Genomic DNA, 18,081 nt, shown 5'->3' on the forward strand with positions numbered 1-18,081 from the left:
ACAAATTGTGTTTTTAAGGACTAGTTTTAGACTGATGTGTAGAAAATTTGGAATAGTTAAAATTATTATGATTATTGCGGTTTGTGATGTAAGAGGACGATGAGGGAGGAGGCTTTCCTTGAGACGCAAACAAGGTAGAAGGGTTTAGGACAGAATGAACACATTGCGTTAGATAAATGCAACCAATACACGTTGCGATCCTCTCATAAATCATAGTTTATGCGAACAATGCGACACGAGCTGCAATGTTAACGATTTATATACATTTATGAAACACGTCGATATTCTGGAAAGTTCTCATAAAAAAGTTGTGTTCCCCAAAAACATAATAAGAGAGAATATCAGCAAACGAGATATTGTAGTTGTATCTGACATAGGGGATGAATGTGAGAACAAAGAGAATATATCCACATGTGCCCCTGTCTGGGGCCCCAGCACAGCGCTGAACCCCATTGGTGGAGCTGTCTCTCTAATCTAGCCTATCGCATGACAGCACAGTAAAAGCGTTCAGCATCGTTGCCTGTGATTGGTCCAAACGTTTGGCGCGTCTTGAATCTGCTGCAGCCGAAGTGGGCGGTGAGTGCTACACGGACGGCGGTTTGAATAGTTGCTGAGGCGGAAACATCAAAACCGGACAAATTAATTACAAAATTACAAAGTGAAAGTTGTGTCCGTCATCGACACCGTTTGACACTGAACATCACATCCATTCCCGGTCCCGGTCGGACTGGGGAAACGAGCGCCGTGAGTGCTGACAAGTAAAGCCGGTGTTGGTCTGTCGCTGGCGGCTTGCTGCCGGAGCTAAAGAGCTAGCGTGCTACGAGCTAGTGTGCTAACGTAGCAGCTAACCCGCTAACCACCCCCTGTCCCCGTGTATACAAAGGACGTTTTTCTGCCCGTCCTGTATCACATCCACCCCGGGTCGCCCCGCTGAATGAGGACCGGGCACCACTCTCAGGTAGGAGATACTGTCACCGCTGTCCGCCGTCTGGAAGGGGTTCAGACCAGCCGGCGTCTCCCTTTCCTCCGATGTTCTCCGGGTTCAGGGAACTATTGTCAAACTGTTCACTGGGACGTCTTCGTTAGCTTCACCTAGCCGGAGGCTAGATGTAAGATAGGCATGGTTTATAGGGGCGACGCGGTGGGTTCAGCAGACTGGCATCACGACATCCCGCAACCGGGTCTGGCGACCGCCCGGAGGGTGGTTGACAACATGCTACAGTTTTCAAACCACTACCACCTAGTGTTTTTACATTTACACCCTTAACTCTTAAGTCCATTGAATGTGTTTACATCTTTAACTTTTAAATCCACTTCCACCGTATGTGTTTACACCCATAACTTTTAAAACTACATGTGTTTACACCCTTAGCTTTTGATTCCATTTAATGTGTTAAAAGTTGGAACACATTAAGTGGAATCAAAAGTTAGGGGTTTTAACTTAAAACCATTAACTTTTGAGTCCACTTAATATGTTTACACCCTTAACTTTTGATTCCACTTAATGTGTTTACATCCTTAACTTTCGACACCTCCTAATGTGTTTGCACCCTTAACGTTTGTTCCGTTTAATGTGTTTTGTTTACATTGTCAGGCTGTTGGTCCAACAAGTGTGAGGCTTGACAGTGAGAACCCCTCGTTGTTTATGGAAGTTATTGCTTCAAAATGTCAGGGTGGACGTTTTTTTTTTGTGCGCAAAAACAGAAATGGGTGATTGATTTTATATTTTCAACGTGTCGTGATTGGTGTCTTGGCTCACTGGTGATCTGATATTTGGTGAAGCAACGTTCTTTCAACAGCCTTTTTTGTACATGTTGTACGATACCACAAAAGCAACCACAAACCCTGTGTCTCAGCTCAGGTCAGAAGTGTGTCTCCTAAGAGCAGACATGTGGTATCACTGTGGACGGCTGTGTAATCATTATTCAATGCCATGAATGCAACGGCATGCTCCAAGAACTGGCATGGTAAATATTTTGCAGAAAGTTAATCTTGTTAGACGAGTTGTACAGGGTGAAATGCAGCTTACGTAATATATCATCCAATTCACCAACATCCTAATTGTAGGCTGTGTCCACATGTTTTAGATTAGAGACTCAGGCAGGCTAAAACACTCCTGTCTTAATTTGAAGTTGCTTTCTAGTTAATTGTCTGTTATGTTGTGCACGTCAGTATACAAACATTGATGTTTGAGCGTTGTCTTTTCGTAGTTTACTATATCTCTTAAGGCCTACAGCAGATATCCCCTCTTGTAAGGTTTGAAAAAGTTAATGTGAGTTACGGAGGAAAGTGATCTGACAGCCACTGCATCTAGATATGATCTGAATACTTGTTTTAATGTCATAACGGATGTAAGGGTAGTTAAATTCACAGTAGTTAAAAACATATTAAAAAAAAGAAACTGAAATATTTTCAGATTTTATCTCTGGCTAGCTGATTTGCATCCCGCAATAACTTATGCCATTCGGGAGGGAAATCAGAATTGCGAGTACAGCTGAATGCGTTTTAAACCGTCACTCTTCTCTTCGTTGAGAGCAGGGTTCGGTCTCGCTTGTCATTTGGCTTCCCTGTTTACAATGCTAGATTGCTCTCTAGTTCCTCCTTCCCCTAATGGTTTAATTCAGTGGGGAAGTAAATCAGTAGAGCTGGCTACAGCCATAGAGCTCACAATGGAAAGGTCATCATGCCTTCAACTCGGAAAAATGCATCATAAATTAAAAAATCTGAAGTTGGTGGTTATCCAAGTGTCACCCCATAGTCAAAATGATGCTTGTAACCTTTTTATAAAGTTAATGAAGCGTATTACAGTTAATGTAAGTGAGTAAAATGTATTTATAAAGCACATTTATAACAGTTCGCACTGACCAAAGTGCTGTACATAGTGCACTCGGTAGGTAAAAATGTTATCGTATTCATCAAAAAAACATTGCTAAATCCCAAAACAGGGAAACTGTCCAAACGACAGTCAGGGAGACGGGGGAGGGCCTCTGAGGCCCTGGTTTGTCAGTCAAACAGCACGGTGACTGATGGGTGCCGTGTGTCGCTCCAGGTCGACCATGGTGCTGACAGGGAAACGCTCCGAGAAAGGCCCGGCCTGCTGGAAGAGGAGGGTCAAGTCTGAGTACATGAGGCTGCGCCAGCTCAAACGCTTCCGCCGGGCGGATGAGGTCAAGGTAAACACACACACACACACACACACACACACACACACACACACACACACACACACACACACACACACACCCTACCCCCCCCCCCCCCCCGTGGGGGGTAGGGGGGGGTGTGTGAACTTCATATTTGAAGTTCGTTTGTTTATTAATATTTGAATATTTATTAATAATATTTTGGCCATTAAATGCCTTCAGTAAGACGTGGATGGGCTTCGCGAGGTTTGTTTACCGCGTTGCTATGGTTACCGGTCTTGCGTGTTCCAACGGTTTATTAGGTTTCTAATCGCTGTCTAATCAATACTTCATTCACTGCCTCTTCCGTGGTCATTACAATATTATGAATAGAGTGCGTCGGGTTCTCCGATGTCTCTCCCTCTTGGCCTGCCCATAATGGGTTCGAATATTAAGGGTTGCCTAATATTCGTTCGAATTTTGATTTATTTTTTGATATTTGAATATGGAAGTTCGGAGTCAAAGCCCAAACTCACGGTGACGGGCTTGCTAGTGAGAGCCCATTCAGAGCTCGTGTCATGGTCCTGAGATTATCTGGATTCATGTCATAACACTAAGGTTAACTAGTATTAAGGGTCAAGGAAACACAAAGTGAACCTGTTGGATGCGTGTTTAAAAGTCCGAATGCCAGGGTTCATCAGTCTCTTTGCTGTCAAGAGGACGTCCTTCGTAGACGGTGGCTGTCGTTCACTTAAAGGTTGGGTATGGGATTTGTGAAACGCCAGCAGATTTTGAAAACACACAACTCAAATGGTCCTACCCCCTCTCCTTCAACGCTGATTCTGACTCCACCCATTCCACGTACCGGTCCATGTCTCGTTGACCCCGTCGGCGTTCTCCCCCCAGAGCATGTTCAACACCAACCGGCAGAAGATCATGGATCGGACGGACGTCCTGAACCAGGAGTGGAAGACCCGACGCATCCAGCCCGCTCACGTGATGACGGCGGTCAGCTCCCTGCGCGGGACCAGAGAGGTGCACGCTCCCTCCGTAACACGCGCACATATCTCCCACACGGTGTCTTCAGGCTACGGACACATGATGGCGGCTTTGTGTTTACAATCAGCGTTCAAAAGTGGAACGTCAAGCAATCATTACAATGTGCATTGTTTTCTTTCAAGGGATCCTTCTTAAGGACACCTACAGTGAGCTTTCTAACCTAGAAATATACTCTCGGCATATCAAACGTTATACGTCTCGCCTCTCCGTCCACAGTGCACGGTGGACAGTGGCTTCTCCGAGTTCCCCAAGCAGGTGATCCCTCTGAAGACCCTGAACGCTGTGGCCTCCGTACCAGTCATGTACTCCTGGTCGCCACTGCAGCAGAACTTCATGGTATGAAACATCCGTCTGTCTCTCACTCACCCACTCACCTACCTCGACATCAGCATCCATGGAACTGAAATCAATTGAAACACGGAGCCGAAATGTGTACCTTCTGCTACTGGTGCTGGGTTTGTGGTCAGGGTTAAGTCGTTCCAGTTGTTCTGTATTCAGCTGGCCCTTGGACTACAACTCCCATGAACCCCCCTTCTCTCCCTCCCCCTCCCCCATTTGTGTGTGTGTGTGTCCAGGTGGAAGATGAGACGGTGCTCCACAACATCCCCTACATGGGGGACGAGATCTTGGACCAGGACGGCACCTTCATCGAGGAGCTCATCAAGAACTACGACGGCAAGGTCCATGGAGACCGAGGTGAGCGCCGACCGGAGGCCCTCGTCACCTCCTCGTATACAAGGGCATGCAGGAGAGCTGGGTGCTGCAGCCGGAGCGTTGTTCATTGTACATAGTAGTCCTTTAGGCTCTTCTGTGCCACCCACTGATGTGAAGCTCCTGTTGGAGACTCATCAGATGGCGTTGGTTGCGCTAGATGTAATTTAATTAATTTACATTAACCTTTAGGGTGTTGAGCAGACTTTCTTTTTTTATCCAAAGCCACTTACAATGAGTACATTTGTCAGAAGAAAGACAAACAAAAATATATCGCTGTCTGTTCAGTAAGGATGTTCATAGAACGAAGTGCCAAGCAATATCTATTGCTAGTTTAACCCATTCCCCTTATGCAACAAAGATAGCTAGGATACGATGCTACACGATGGATGTACAGCATACAATAATTAATGAAAAGATTGATTTTTCATAGCTGCTGTTAACTGGATTCAATTGGACCTCATTTTAGAAATGAGTCAATAAAAAAGTTATAATTTATACAAAAGCTATTTTCTTAATTGTGTGTGTATCTTTCTCATCAACTGTTGTCATGGATCACATCCCTAGAACTGATTACATTGTGTGTGTGTGTCTGCAGAGTGCGGCTTCATCAACGACGAGATCTTCGTGGAGTTGGTGAGTGCTCTGACCCAGTACAGCGACAACGAGGATGAGGAGGATGAGGAAGAGCAGCCCGACTTCAAGGTGGAGAAGCTGGAGCTTTGTGAGAGCAAGGAGCAGCAGCAGCTGCCCCCCCCCGAGGAGCCCAGCAAAGACCCCCTGGTCACCACCGAGAGTAAGACCCCCTCTGCATGTAGATGGATTATCAGTAGACACTAGGGGTGGGAGACACAGGGTACCTCATGGTAGGATATGAGATAACACGGCCCACGATACAGATAGTATCGCGCACAGCGCCTCTCCAATAATCAATATATCGTTAGGCAATACGATAATGATGCATCAAGATATGTCTACCTTTTCACGGGTGTTTTGTATTCATAGTTAAAGGGCTGGACTTCAGCCTTTATTCATGGTCCAAACTTGAGCTTTTCAGTTACTCGTCCTTAGAAATATAAAAAATATATGATAACATCGATATTTGGCACCAGTGTATCGATAATCATATCGCTTGGTTTGAGTCCGACCCCCCCCCCATCCTGACCTCGCTGTAACAGTTTTTGTGATGCTCTTTCCTCTCCAGATCATAGCAGCAGCAACGACAGCAGCAAGAAGTTCCCCTCAGACAAGATCTTTGAAGCCATCTCCGCCATGTTCCCTGACAAAGGCTCCACCGAGGAACTCAAGGAGAAGTGAGTGTGGCCATACCGAGGTTTAGGTTGGGAGATGCCATCGTGTACCGATTTAGGTTTTTTGTAGTGCAATACAAGTAAAGTCAATTTAAATGAAAGGATTCAGTGGGATGGCCGTTTATTGGTGTGAGTCAGGCCCACACATGCTCAGTCGGGCACTTGGCAAAGGGGAAACGGTTAATAGCATACACAACAGGGTTTCCAACAGCACTTAACAGCTTAGGTGTAGGTGTGTAGCCTAAGCAACACACGCCTGCCGCCTGAACTAGGTAAAAAAAAAAAGATTTGTTTTCAATGCGATAAAATTTAAAAGCCCCCCCCCCCCCCGGTCTCAAGGCAAAGCCAACCACCTTATCTAACAATCTGCGAGAAACTGTGCACTACATAGATAATACACACCCTACACAGATTAAAGGCAACATATTATCAAATGTGGTAGTGTAATGTAATTGGCCTTAGCACCATGGACACGTCTGATCTCGGAAGCTAAGCCTGGTCGGGCCTGGTTAGGACTTGGATGAGAGACCGCCTGGGAATACCAGGTGCTGTAAGTGGTGTCGGGTGGTGGCCACTAGTTGGCACTCTTCCCTATGGCCTTAACATTAACCCGATGCCCCAGTGCAGTGACGGGGAAACTGTGCTGTGGAAGGCGCCGTCCTTCGGAGGAGACGTTAAACCGAGGTCCTGACTCACTGAGGTCACAAAAGATCCCAGGGAACTTATCGCAAAGAGAAGGGGTTTCCCCGGTGTCCTGGCCCGACCAGGCTCATTCAGTCTGGCCCCCTAATCATCCTCCTGTATAATTGGCTGACTCATTAGTTCCCTCACTCCACCTCAAGTGTGTGTGTGGTGAGCGTTCTGGCGCAGATTGGCTGCCGTGCATCACCCCAGTGGGGGCTACACACTGGTGGTGGTTAGTAAGGTCCCCCCTTCACTGTAAAGCGTCTTTGAGTGTCTAGAATAGCGCTATATAAATTCAATCCATTATTAATAGTTTTGCAATCATTGCATCACTCTTACTGACCTCTGTGTGCTCGTGTCTGTCTGTGTGCTCGTGTCTGTCTGTGTGCTCGTGTCTGTCTGTGTGCTCGTGTCCGTCTGTGTGCTCGTGTCCGTCTGTGTGCTCGTGTCCGTCTGTGTGCTCGTGTCCGTCTGTGTGCTCGTGTCGGTCTGTGTGCTCGTGTCGGTCTGTGTGCTCGTGTCGGTCTGTGTGCTCGTGTCTGTCTGTGTGCTCGTGTCGGTCTGTGTGCTCGTGTCGGTCTATGTTCCCATGCATGCTCCTGTGCGTGCGCTCATGCCCCCCCCCCCCCCCACCCAGGTACAAGGAGCTGACTGAGCCCCAGCTCCCGGGGGCTTTGCCCCCAGAGTGCACGCCCAACATCGACGGGCCCAACGCGCGCTCTGTGCAGCGCGAGCAGAGCCTGCACTCCTTCCACACACTCTTCTGCCGCCGCTGCTTCAAGTACGACTGCTTCCTCCACCGTGAGTCCTCACACTCCGAACACGCCCCCCAGCGGACAGACGATCTGCCGCCCTGCCAGACGATGGGTAATGATGGAGGGGGGACGCTCTGGGTTCGATCCCCTAATGTCTGCGGTCTCACCTGTAGGGGGGACCCTTGAGCAACGTGGCCGCCGGCCCGAGCCGCTCGTTGACGCCATGTTTCCGTAGTCACGGGCCCAAGTCACGTTGCTAAATTGTACCAAGTCTTAACTCGATGCCCACAATATCAGTTAAGCTTGGGTTTGGTATATTAATATGTATAATGATGTGCTATGTCCTGAACAATGTCTTTTTGATGATCTTTATTTTATTTTTTGATATTTGTCATGTTCCAGTTTGAACGTGTCCCTTCATTTCCTTGACGGCAGCATTGTGTTGTCCTCGTGTCTCCTCTGGCAGCGTTCCACGCCACGCCAAACACCTACAAGCGTAAGAACATGGAGAGCCTGGTGGACAACAAGCCGTGCGGCAGCGACTGCTACATGCACCTGGTGCAGGTGAGGGACTGACCCGGGCCACTGGATGACCTTAAAGGTCCCATATTATACCATCAGGAAATCAGCCTCTTCTCACATCACCAGTGGACGTGTCAACCAAGATGGATGACGGATCAATGGCTGGTAGACTGATCTATCCAGAACGCATCTATGTGGACACGCCCACTTGTGATGTCAGAAGAGGCAGATTTTGAAAACGGCTTGTAATGGCTAATCACACTCACACCGGGTGGTATAATATGTCGCCTTTTAAGCCCGAATGTCACCCATCGCTATAGAACGTTGTCATGACGGGACCTGGTGTTGAAGCCTGCTGTACAACCGGATGTTTGAAGCCAACCGTAGTCCCTTACCCCCAAGCTTCTCATTAGTCACATGGGCCTGTAGTTAAAATGGTGAATGGACTGCATTTATACAGCGCTTCTCGAACCAGGGGCCACTCCAAAGTGCTTTACTATACTGCCCAGCATTCACCCGTTCATGCACACATTCACGTGAATGTGTGCATGAGCGCTCGCTCAGGGACACCTCGACCCTCAGCTAGGAGGAGCCGGGGATCGGACTAGCACCCTCCCGGTAACGTACCACCCCGCTCTGTCTCCTGAGCCACGTGCCGCCCACAAGCTGCGATGAGTTGCTTTGGAGGAGAGCGTGTGAGAGGGCTGTGTGTGGAGGAACACTAACGTCAGGGTGTCCTCACCAGGACGACGGCGTCCGGGAGTTCCCCGCCATCATGGCCCCGGAGGGGGAGGGGGGGGAGGAGGAGGCCGAGGAGGTGAAGAGCCCCTCCAAGCGCCCCGCTGCTGCCCGTCGCCGCGGGCGACCCAGCAGCCGGCCGGGCAGCCCGTCCGTCTCCTCGGAAACCAAAGACACGGACAGCGACGGCGAGGGCAGCAAGGACGGAGACGCGGTCGCCAACCATGAGGAGGGCGCTGTCGTCAACAACCACGATAACCATGACAACCACGACAAACATGACAAACATGACAACCACGACAAACATGACAACCACGACAAACACGATAACCTCGACAACCATGATAACCACGACAACCATGATAACCCCGACAACCATGATAAACACGATACCCACGACAACCACGACAACCATAAAGAAGATAAGGATAAAAAAGCAATGCAGACCAGCAGCTCAGGTGAGGGGACACACACACTCTCACTCACTCACTCACTCACTCTGAGCCCTCCTGTGTACCCTAATAGTACATTTATTTTCTCTGCTCTTTGTATTCCATTGGGTTTTATAATCTGAATGCCCCTTTAATTCTCATTGAAACATTGATCAGTGAAGATTAGTTTGTTCCCCTGGTAGCGTCACCAGTCGTACTGATGGTAGCCGGTCCCGTCCTCCCCGTGCTCACTGCTCCGTGTCCCCCCCCCCCCCCCCCCCCCCCCCACAGAGGGGACCTCCCGCTCCCCGACCCCGGTCACGTTGAAGCTGACCTGCGAGCCGGAGCCGGTTGACTGGAGTGGTGCCGAGGCCTCCCTGTTCAGGGTGCTGATCGGGACGTACTACGACAACTACTGCGCCATCGCCCGGCTCATCGGCACCAAGACCTGCAGACAGGTAGCGCCCGCTCCCCGGGGGGTCATTCAGAGATATTAAACACTCAATAGGAAGTTGGATATCATTGATAAATAATCTGCTTTCCAAAATAAAACCTGGAACAAGCTCAACGATTTAACTGAACTGATTTAATCTTGTTAATGATTTATCACGAACAATGATCTAACTGTTAAAATATATATATTCTTGGTTTTTGATCCTTTGTTTTTGGACGGTAGTCAAGGCGACAGGCGTGTGTTGCTAAGGCGGCCGCCTAAGCTGTAAAAGCGCTGTGGGAAACCCTGACGTTGCTCCTACGCCGTGGGTCACTAACATGCATGAACACTTCGCTGTGATCCAGGACGCCACCGTCCCCCGTCCCCCCTGGAGAATAAGCCCCGCCTCCGAGGCTCCGGGACCCTCGGTCAAATGTCTGTGGGCAATACCACGGGGTTTATGAAGGAGCGTACGTGGAAGAGGAAAAGAAGTCAAAGCTGCGGCGCGTGTTGAACTACACTTTTTTTTCCATCTAGTTTTTCGACTTTTGGATTTGTCGGTGCCGTTAAAGTAGTAAACGATTAATAACGCTACTTTAACGGCACCGACAATCCAAGGACCCAGCCGAAACTAGGTGGGAAAAGTGTGTATTTCATACCGTGACGCAGCTTGTACGTCTTCGCCAGCCACAGTTTGTTATGTGCGACCATTCTACAACCCCGTGTTGTATACCGTAGACATTTGACCGATGGGGGCGGGCCTTCTTCCCCAGAGGTCTGTTGTCTGCAGCCCGGGACTAACCCCCCCCCCCCCCCCCCCCAGGTGTACGAGTTCAGGGTGAAGGAGTCGAGCATCATCGCCCGCGCGCCCACCGAGGACGAAGACGAGGACACGCCCCCCAGGAAGAAGAGGAAGAAGCACAGACTCTGGGCAACCCACTGCCGCAAGATCCAGCTCAAGAAAGGTCAGGCGCGCGCCCCACACACTACCTCATCCACGGGACCCATAAATATTACTGATAAAAAACTATCAATATATGTAATATACTTTTTATGCTCTTTTAAAAAAATATTAATAAAAAAATATAAATTACGTCTTTTAAATGTATTTCAATATATAAATGTTTATGTTTGCTGATTGCAGAAATTGTAGTTGTATATTTGAGTGGCAAGGCTGCATAACATTGAGATTTACCGTAAATATAGTACATCAATTGGCCAAATAAACATTTTGTACATCTTTTATCATCTACCTACCATATTTATATCGCATTATCGTTACATGTATGCCAGCCCGTTTCAGTCTTTCTTTACTCGATTCCTTTTGATAACATGCATCCTGTTTACTTCCTCCCCTCCAGACGGCTCGTCCAATCACGTGTACAACTACCAACCATGTGACCACCCGAGGCAACCATGTGACTCCTCCTGCCCCTGTGTCACAGCTCAGAACTTCTGTGAAAAGTTCTGCCAGTGCAGCTCTGAATGTAAAGTCACCCAATCAGCACCTACCTCGTCTCAATGTGAACCGTACAAGTAGACACAATGTTTAACACAAGCTAAAGTATAACTGCTTAATATTATTTATAATTCATTAATTAAAATGTACCCGTGTATATCAGAATACCTCACAGATGACCCTTATGTATTAAAAAAAATAATTTTATTATTATTCAAAAACAAGCATAAAAGCTGTGTGTTCCAAGTCTATAAATAGTACGTGGCATTGTGTAGCGGTTTATCCTAGCTATCTTTGTAGTACATGGGGGAATTCAATTAAATTCAATGCCCTAATCACAGGTACAGCCTTAAAGGGCTTAACAGGCCATAGAATGATGACATAGGAATGGGTTAACCTAGCCATTGGTACTGCCTGGCCCCTGGTTCTATGAACATCCTTACCGCACCGACAAATATGTTGTTTCTCCTTCTCCTGACCAATGGACTTATAGTCAGTGGCTTTGGATCAAAGCGTCAGCTGAACGACCTGAATGTAAACGTCTAACTCCGGTACGGGGTCTTGTTGCGGGTGCAGGTCAGAACCGGTTCCCGGGCTGCAGGTGTAAGGCCCAGTGCAACACCAAGCAGTGCCCGTGCTACCTGGCGGTCCGCGAGTGTGACCCCGACCTCTGTCTCACCTGCGGCGCGGCGGAGCACTGGGACAGCAAGAACGTCTCCTGCAAGAACTGCTCCATCCAGAGAGGAGCCAAGAAGGTACGCACTGCCTGTCTGTCTGCCTGACTGTATGTCTGTCTGTCTGTCTGTCTGTCTGCTCAATCCAGAGGGGAGCCAAGAAGGTACGCACTGTCTGTCTGTCTCATTCTCATGCACTCTGTCTCTCGCTCTCTCGCATTCGTCTCAGCGACCATCGTGCCATACTGTACCCCTTATTACAAAGTCTATAGCTCGCACCAGACTGATCCTTGATAACTATGCTGAGTAATGACACTCTTAAGCCACTTAGGGATCTTCTATAGTATTTCCCCTTTCACCTGGCGTGCCTTGATTCCCCGTTATCAGCGAGTGTATACTAACGTACCCCTCTCTGCTCCACCCTCTCTGCTCCACCCTCTGTCTCAGCACCTGCTGCTGGCTCCGTCAGATGTGGCCGGCTGGGGCATCTTCATCAAGGAGCCGGTGCACAAGAACGAGTTCATCTCCGAGTACTGTGGAGAGGTAGGCCAGCCACACGCACGGTGATCCTGCTGCAGTTATACACTGAGTGATTGATGCACCCCACACCCGATCTCCCTGCACCCCTCTTCCAGTAACCCTCGTTATCCAATCCACTTCAAGAAGCTGCTCTATTCTAGTGCCTAAATAGCTGACAACGCCGTGACCTTTGACCCTTTGTGTGTGTGTGTGTGTGCGCAGATCATCTCCCAGGACGAGGCGGACCGCAGAGGCAAGGTCTACGACAAGTACATGTGCAGCTTCCTGTTCAACCTCAACAACGGTGAGCGCGCCGTAGACGCAGAAGCGTCGCTCTGGCCAGACTTTGATCTAAGTCTGCGTTCTGCTGCCAGACTGGGTGGGAAATCGGGCCCAATCTGGCAACCCTCTTCGGGGCCTGACCTGAGATGGGATGCTTTGCTGCGTCTTCCTGGCTCATTAATCATTCCCTCCAGGATTTCGCGGGCCTTTTTTGAGGATACTGCTTTTACAATTTATAATTAGGGCATTTAGCTTTAATCCAAAGCGACTAACATCGGTTAATACACACGTTGACACACCGACGGCAGAGTCAACCGTGCAAGGCGACAGCCAGCTCGTCAGGAGCAGTTAGGGTTAAGTGTCTTGCTCAGGGACACATCAACACTCAGCTAGGAGGAGCTGGCGATTGAACTAGCAACCTTTCGGTTACAAGACAACTGCTCTACCTCCTGAGCTAAGCCGACCCCATTTCACGATCTTTCAGTTATTTTGGTCTGCAAGTGTGAAACGTTGGACGCACACATGCTGCATGAATGCTTGAAGTAGTATAAACACGGAAGTGAGGCGGAAGGTAGTTTGTCGACGTCAGTTCAAGACGACGCCACTGATTGGTCAAATTTGCGGGAAAGTTGCGGTGGTTGGTTAAAATTGCGACACTGCACTCAATTCGCTGTGATTGGTTGATGTTGCGCTGAAGTTGCAAATCGCAGCATCGCGAAATCCTGGAGGGTCTGATTAATGAAGCTCCATTAACAGTGCTGATGAGCCCTCTGGTAATGAGACGTCTGGTAACGAGCCCTCTGTTAATGAGACGTCTGGTAATGAGTTGTCTGGTAACGAGACGTCAGTCGAGGACTTCCTCCGCTTGGCTGTCTGTCCGTCCTGTCTGCTCTGGAGCGGCGGTATGATGTCAGTGGTGCTGATGAAGAACCCTGTCTCTGTTTCCAGACTTTGTGGTCGACGCCACGAGGAAGGGCAACAAGATCCGCTTCGCCAACCACTCTGTGAACCCCAACTGCTATGCAAAAGGTGAGCGGCACACTAAGCACATGAGAGGTTCACATGAGAGGTCCTCCCAGTCAAGGGAGCCTCGGTCTGTTAACTATCACCGTGTATTAGACGTCTTCTTGGACTGTATTAAGAAAATGGCACCTATAGTACTTCAGATTAAGTGAACCCCCTTTGTCGGCTTGACTTTAAAACACACACACGCACACTTACACACATATGCGCACACACTGAGGCGTTATACATAACTGTCTGAAAAGCGTTAACGCTCTCTCTGACGTGGCTAATCAACCGCTTCCCAGACAGAGCTTCACACACCTGACACCTGCTCTGTCTAAATGGCCATCTTGTATTAGTGAAGTAGACGGATTACATCAGACGTATTACAGAGTTGAACCACATCCCCTCAAGGTAAAATAGCTTCACTGTTGACCACTATATTAAGACTTATTGAGTCTACCGCCAGTGATTTGTACACAGTGGTTGTCGCGGTTACCATCGTCGGCTCTATTGTGGAAGTGAAATTCATGCATTAACCAACGGTACTGACTGTCATGTGACTATGTATGGCCGGCGGTCTCTCCTCTCATGGTTCATTAACCCCCAGAGGGACTGTGGTGTGACTCTGTATCTCTCTGGTCCCTCAGTGATGATGGTGGTTCATTGACCCCCAGAGGGACTGGTGTGACTCTGTATCTCTCTGGTCCCTCAGTGATGATGGTGGTTCATTAACCCCCAGAGGGACTGTGGTGTGACTCTGTATCCCTCTGGTCCCTCAGTGATGATGGTGGTTCATTGACCACCAGAGGGACTGTGGTGTGACTCTGTATCTCTCTGTATCTCTCTGGTCCCTCAGTGATGATGGTGGTTCATTGACCACCAGAGGGACTGGTGTGACTCTGTATCTCTCTGGTCCCTCAGTGATGATGGTGGTTCATTGACCACCAGAGGGACTGGTGTGACTCTGTATCTCTCTGGTCCCTCAGTGATGATGGTGGTTCATTGACCACCAGAGGGACTGTGGTGTGACTCTGTATCTCTCTGGTCCCTCAGTGATGATGGTGGTTCATTGACCCCTAGAGGGACTGGTGTGACTCTGTATCTCTCTGGTCCCTCAGTGATGATGGTGGTTCATTGACCACCAGAGGGACTGTGGTGTGACTCTGTATCTCTCTGGTCCCTCAGTGATGATGGTGGTTCATTAACCCCCAGAGGGACTGGTGTGACTCTGTATCTCTCTGGTCCCTCAGTGATGATGGTGGTTCATTGACCACCAGAGGGACTGGTGTGACTCTGTATCTCTCTGGTCCCTCAGTGATGATGGTGGTTCATTGACCCCCAGAGGGACTGGTGTGACTCTGTATCTCTCTGGTCCCTCAGTGATGATGGTGAACGGCGACCACAGGATAGGAATCTTCGCCAAGAGGGCCATCCAGACCGGAGAGGAGCTGTTCTTCGACTACAGGTCTGTACTGACCGCCCCAGTACTCTTTGTTTACATCTTTACCACCAACAGTTCACCAAGTTCACTAGACTTGATCTTCTTCATTTGTTAAAGTTCAAGTTTTTCATGATCGTCTGCAAATGGGCAGGTCAAATGTGCTTTGAACTGCCGTGTTTTAGTTGTGAGCCGGCACGTGCTTCTCATCTCAACCTAACCTAAGTAGTTGTGTTCTGCATTGGTGGCATATCTACTGAACACTGGTTCAGATACTTCTATAAATTGTCTGAAGTCTCTTGACTGCGTGTGTTTTGTTAAAGGGCCATTGATCCCCATTTTGAAATGCATACAAAGAACAGTATCTGAGCTAGCTCCAGGTAGCCACTGCTAAGCTAACTCCTCCCTCTGTCTCCGCCCCCAGGTATAGCCAGGCCGACGCCCTGAAGTACGTTGGGATCGAACGGGAACTGGAGATGGCCTAGAGCTACTACCTCCTGAGTCTGTTACACAAAGGCCTTACACACACACACACACACACTCACACTCACACACACTCATACACACGCGCTCTCCCCCACATACACAAACACACTGGCAGTCAAGTGGCCACTTCAGGAAACCAGAACAACTCCACCAACCAACTCAGTCAGAGTTTCAGGAATTCTGGGACTTTTTGGATCTGAACCGGAACTTCTTTTTTGTTTTTACTGTTGCCATGGCAGGCAAGTTTTTTTTTTCTACTTCCCTTGTGTTGATGTCTTCACAACCCTACCCTCATCCCGCCACAGGCGGGAGAGGTTGGGAGTCAGATTCCGCCTCGGCCCACGACTAAAATGCTCCGACGGCCATTTTTCTACTGCCGGGAAAACTTCCAATGTCCTCCCAACGCCTCAGGGACCAATCGACCAGCAGGAGGCTTCAGTCCGACCGGACAGACGCAGACCGGCAAGCCTGTCCATCATCGTCATCACTACGTCTGTGCTTCTGTTCATAAAGGAGGGAATGGAGCTCAAACAGAACCCGCCCCCACCACCACGCTGCATCCTGATTGGTTGAAGGATTGGTGCTGATACCGGGAAGCATCCATGAGCTCTCCGGGCCGACATATCTTTCAGACGGCCCTGATGAACACACAGACATTCTCCTGTGAAGGCCCCCACCCCCCCGTCAGAGACCAGCGTGTCCTCGGCCTAAGTCGACCGTCGGCTCTCTGGGAGGTTCATCCAAACGGCTGACCACCAGATTAACCCATCGGCTGGAGCCTCTGAGCCCGACGCCCTCTAGTGGCTGAACGCCTGCTGGTTCACCGGGGAACCCTGTGCTTCAGCACCCAGCTGCTCCTTCCTACTGCAGCGCTCAAACCTCTGGACCACTACTCTCTCACGACCCAGCCCTTCAGCGCGGTCATTCCTCTCCAAACACCCAACCAAATAAACAACGGATAATCTTCAGGTTGTAATCATCTCCTCTGGCTCATTCTTGTCTTTTTACTGAACTGTAAGGTGACCCTCTACTGGTACAGCCCTGCGTCACATGGACCGGCCCTAAGCTCCTCCCAGTCCTCCATTCTGATTGGCCAGCAGCTCGTTAGTTCACGTTAGTGTCTGCTTCTTAGAGTCCCGTTAAGGGGCAGCGTTTCAGGCCCCTCAGATCAAACAAGCGGACGTGTGACACACTGGTCTTCTCAAACCAACGCAGAGGAAACGTCATGATTGTTGACGTTTCAACTGACCCGGCGTCGGTCCTCCGGTCAGTGCCATGCAGACATCATGTATTCTTGCAGTGTGGGGAAGCTGTGTGTGTACACACAGCCGACAGTCAACCTTTTGCCGTGCCTTGAGTCTCTGAATGGACCACGAAGCATGACCCTATTCCATAATCATGAAAATATTAATAAAAAGAAGCCTAAGCTTAGGGATGTGTTGTCATTTTAGATGTTCGCTTTTTGTGTTTTAGAGATCTGCAACAAGGGGTTTCACATGTGGTCAACGTAGAGGCTAGCATTTTGAGTAGCGGTGGCTTTAATCGGTTTGAGCCCCTAGTAACCAATCAGCAGACTGCCTCGTGTGTGATGTCCAATCAGTTGATCCGTACTCCTTCTTCCCTGAGCATGCCTCCTATCGTGTACAGGAGGTCATACCCACCCTCTTACTGATCATGGGCTGTCCGGTATCTGGTGCTTTAAACACAGAACCTGGTGCTTCTGATTCCAGGGCTAGTGAATGGCACCAGCCTTCCACTGACGCCCTCTCAGTCCGGTCTGCTGCCGAGCCGGGCCTTCCTCTGTTAGAGCGTTACGATGTACTCAGTTCACCTGAAACCAGACTTCCTGTTCAGGACTCATGTTACTTCTCGCTAAAAGGTTTTGGTCGGTTTCCGGAAAGGATTATTTCCTTTTTTTTTTTACATGTGTACCGTTTTATTTTCCTGTTATTTAAGACGTTTGATGTAATTATGAACCACGCCATGTGCTCTGGAATCAACTTCTATGAATATTGGTTATTAATTATCATTAATGTTCTTTGTCAGTTGTCTACCGTGGAGTCCTTTTTTCAATATATCCAATCTAGTCGTTACACCAGCTGGCATTATTACCACAGACTGAAGGGATTTAGACAATTAAACTGGCACCCATCTGAACCAGCTAGCCCCGGACATCGATGAGGTTGGAGTAGAAGGCATACGGGATACATACACTATGGGGAACGAGTGTACACAAACCAGTTCAGCGTCCACAACCTCCAGCCGCTGCTCTTCTCAAACCCATGTTCTCCACAGGTCTCCTTACCACAAATAAAGGTGCTGATTTTTGTATTATTTACCGACTCTTTGTTGTTCAACATGATGCAGAATAAACTGTTGTATACGGTCCTGTGCTTGTTATTCATAAAGTAAAATACAATTTTAGAGAACTCATTTACTCCCAATACGAT

General features: G+C 48.8%; 1 protein-coding gene across 2 annotated transcripts; it reads left to right on the forward strand.

The window, feature by feature from the left end:
• Positions 1-547: 547 nt before the first annotated feature.
• ezh2 (enhancer of zeste 2 polycomb repressive complex 2 subunit) lies at positions 548-18,017 on the forward strand. 2 transcript variants are annotated; one of them, XM_030348455.1, is made up of 19 exons: positions 548-958; positions 3,050-3,173; positions 4,029-4,157; positions 4,398-4,517; positions 4,757-4,877; positions 5,491-5,688; positions 6,097-6,205; positions 7,524-7,753; positions 8,108-8,205; positions 8,909-9,359; positions 9,624-9,790; positions 10,589-10,730; positions 11,127-11,252; positions 11,801-11,979; positions 12,346-12,441; positions 12,640-12,721; positions 13,648-13,728; positions 15,088-15,172; positions 15,570-18,017. In XM_030348455.1, exons 2-19 carry the CDS (start codon positions 3,057-3,059, stop codon positions 15,628-15,630), a joined length of 2,592 nt encoding a protein of 863 aa, XP_030204315.1. In that variant the 5' UTR covers positions 548-958; positions 3,050-3,056; the 3' UTR covers positions 15,631-18,017. The 2 variants fall into 2 exon arrangements, with proteins under 2 accessions (XP_030204315.1, XP_030204316.1); XM_030348456.1 differs by having other exon boundaries at positions 7,524-7,687.
• The last annotated feature ends 64 nt before the right edge of the window (positions 18,018-18,081 follow it).

The sequence above is a fragment of the Gadus morhua genome, chromosome 23, assembly GCF_902167405.1.
Source record: "Gadus morhua chromosome 23, gadMor3.0, whole genome shotgun sequence".
In the NCBI taxonomy this organism is placed as follows: domain Eukaryota; kingdom Metazoa; phylum Chordata; class Actinopteri; order Gadiformes; family Gadidae; genus Gadus; species Gadus morhua.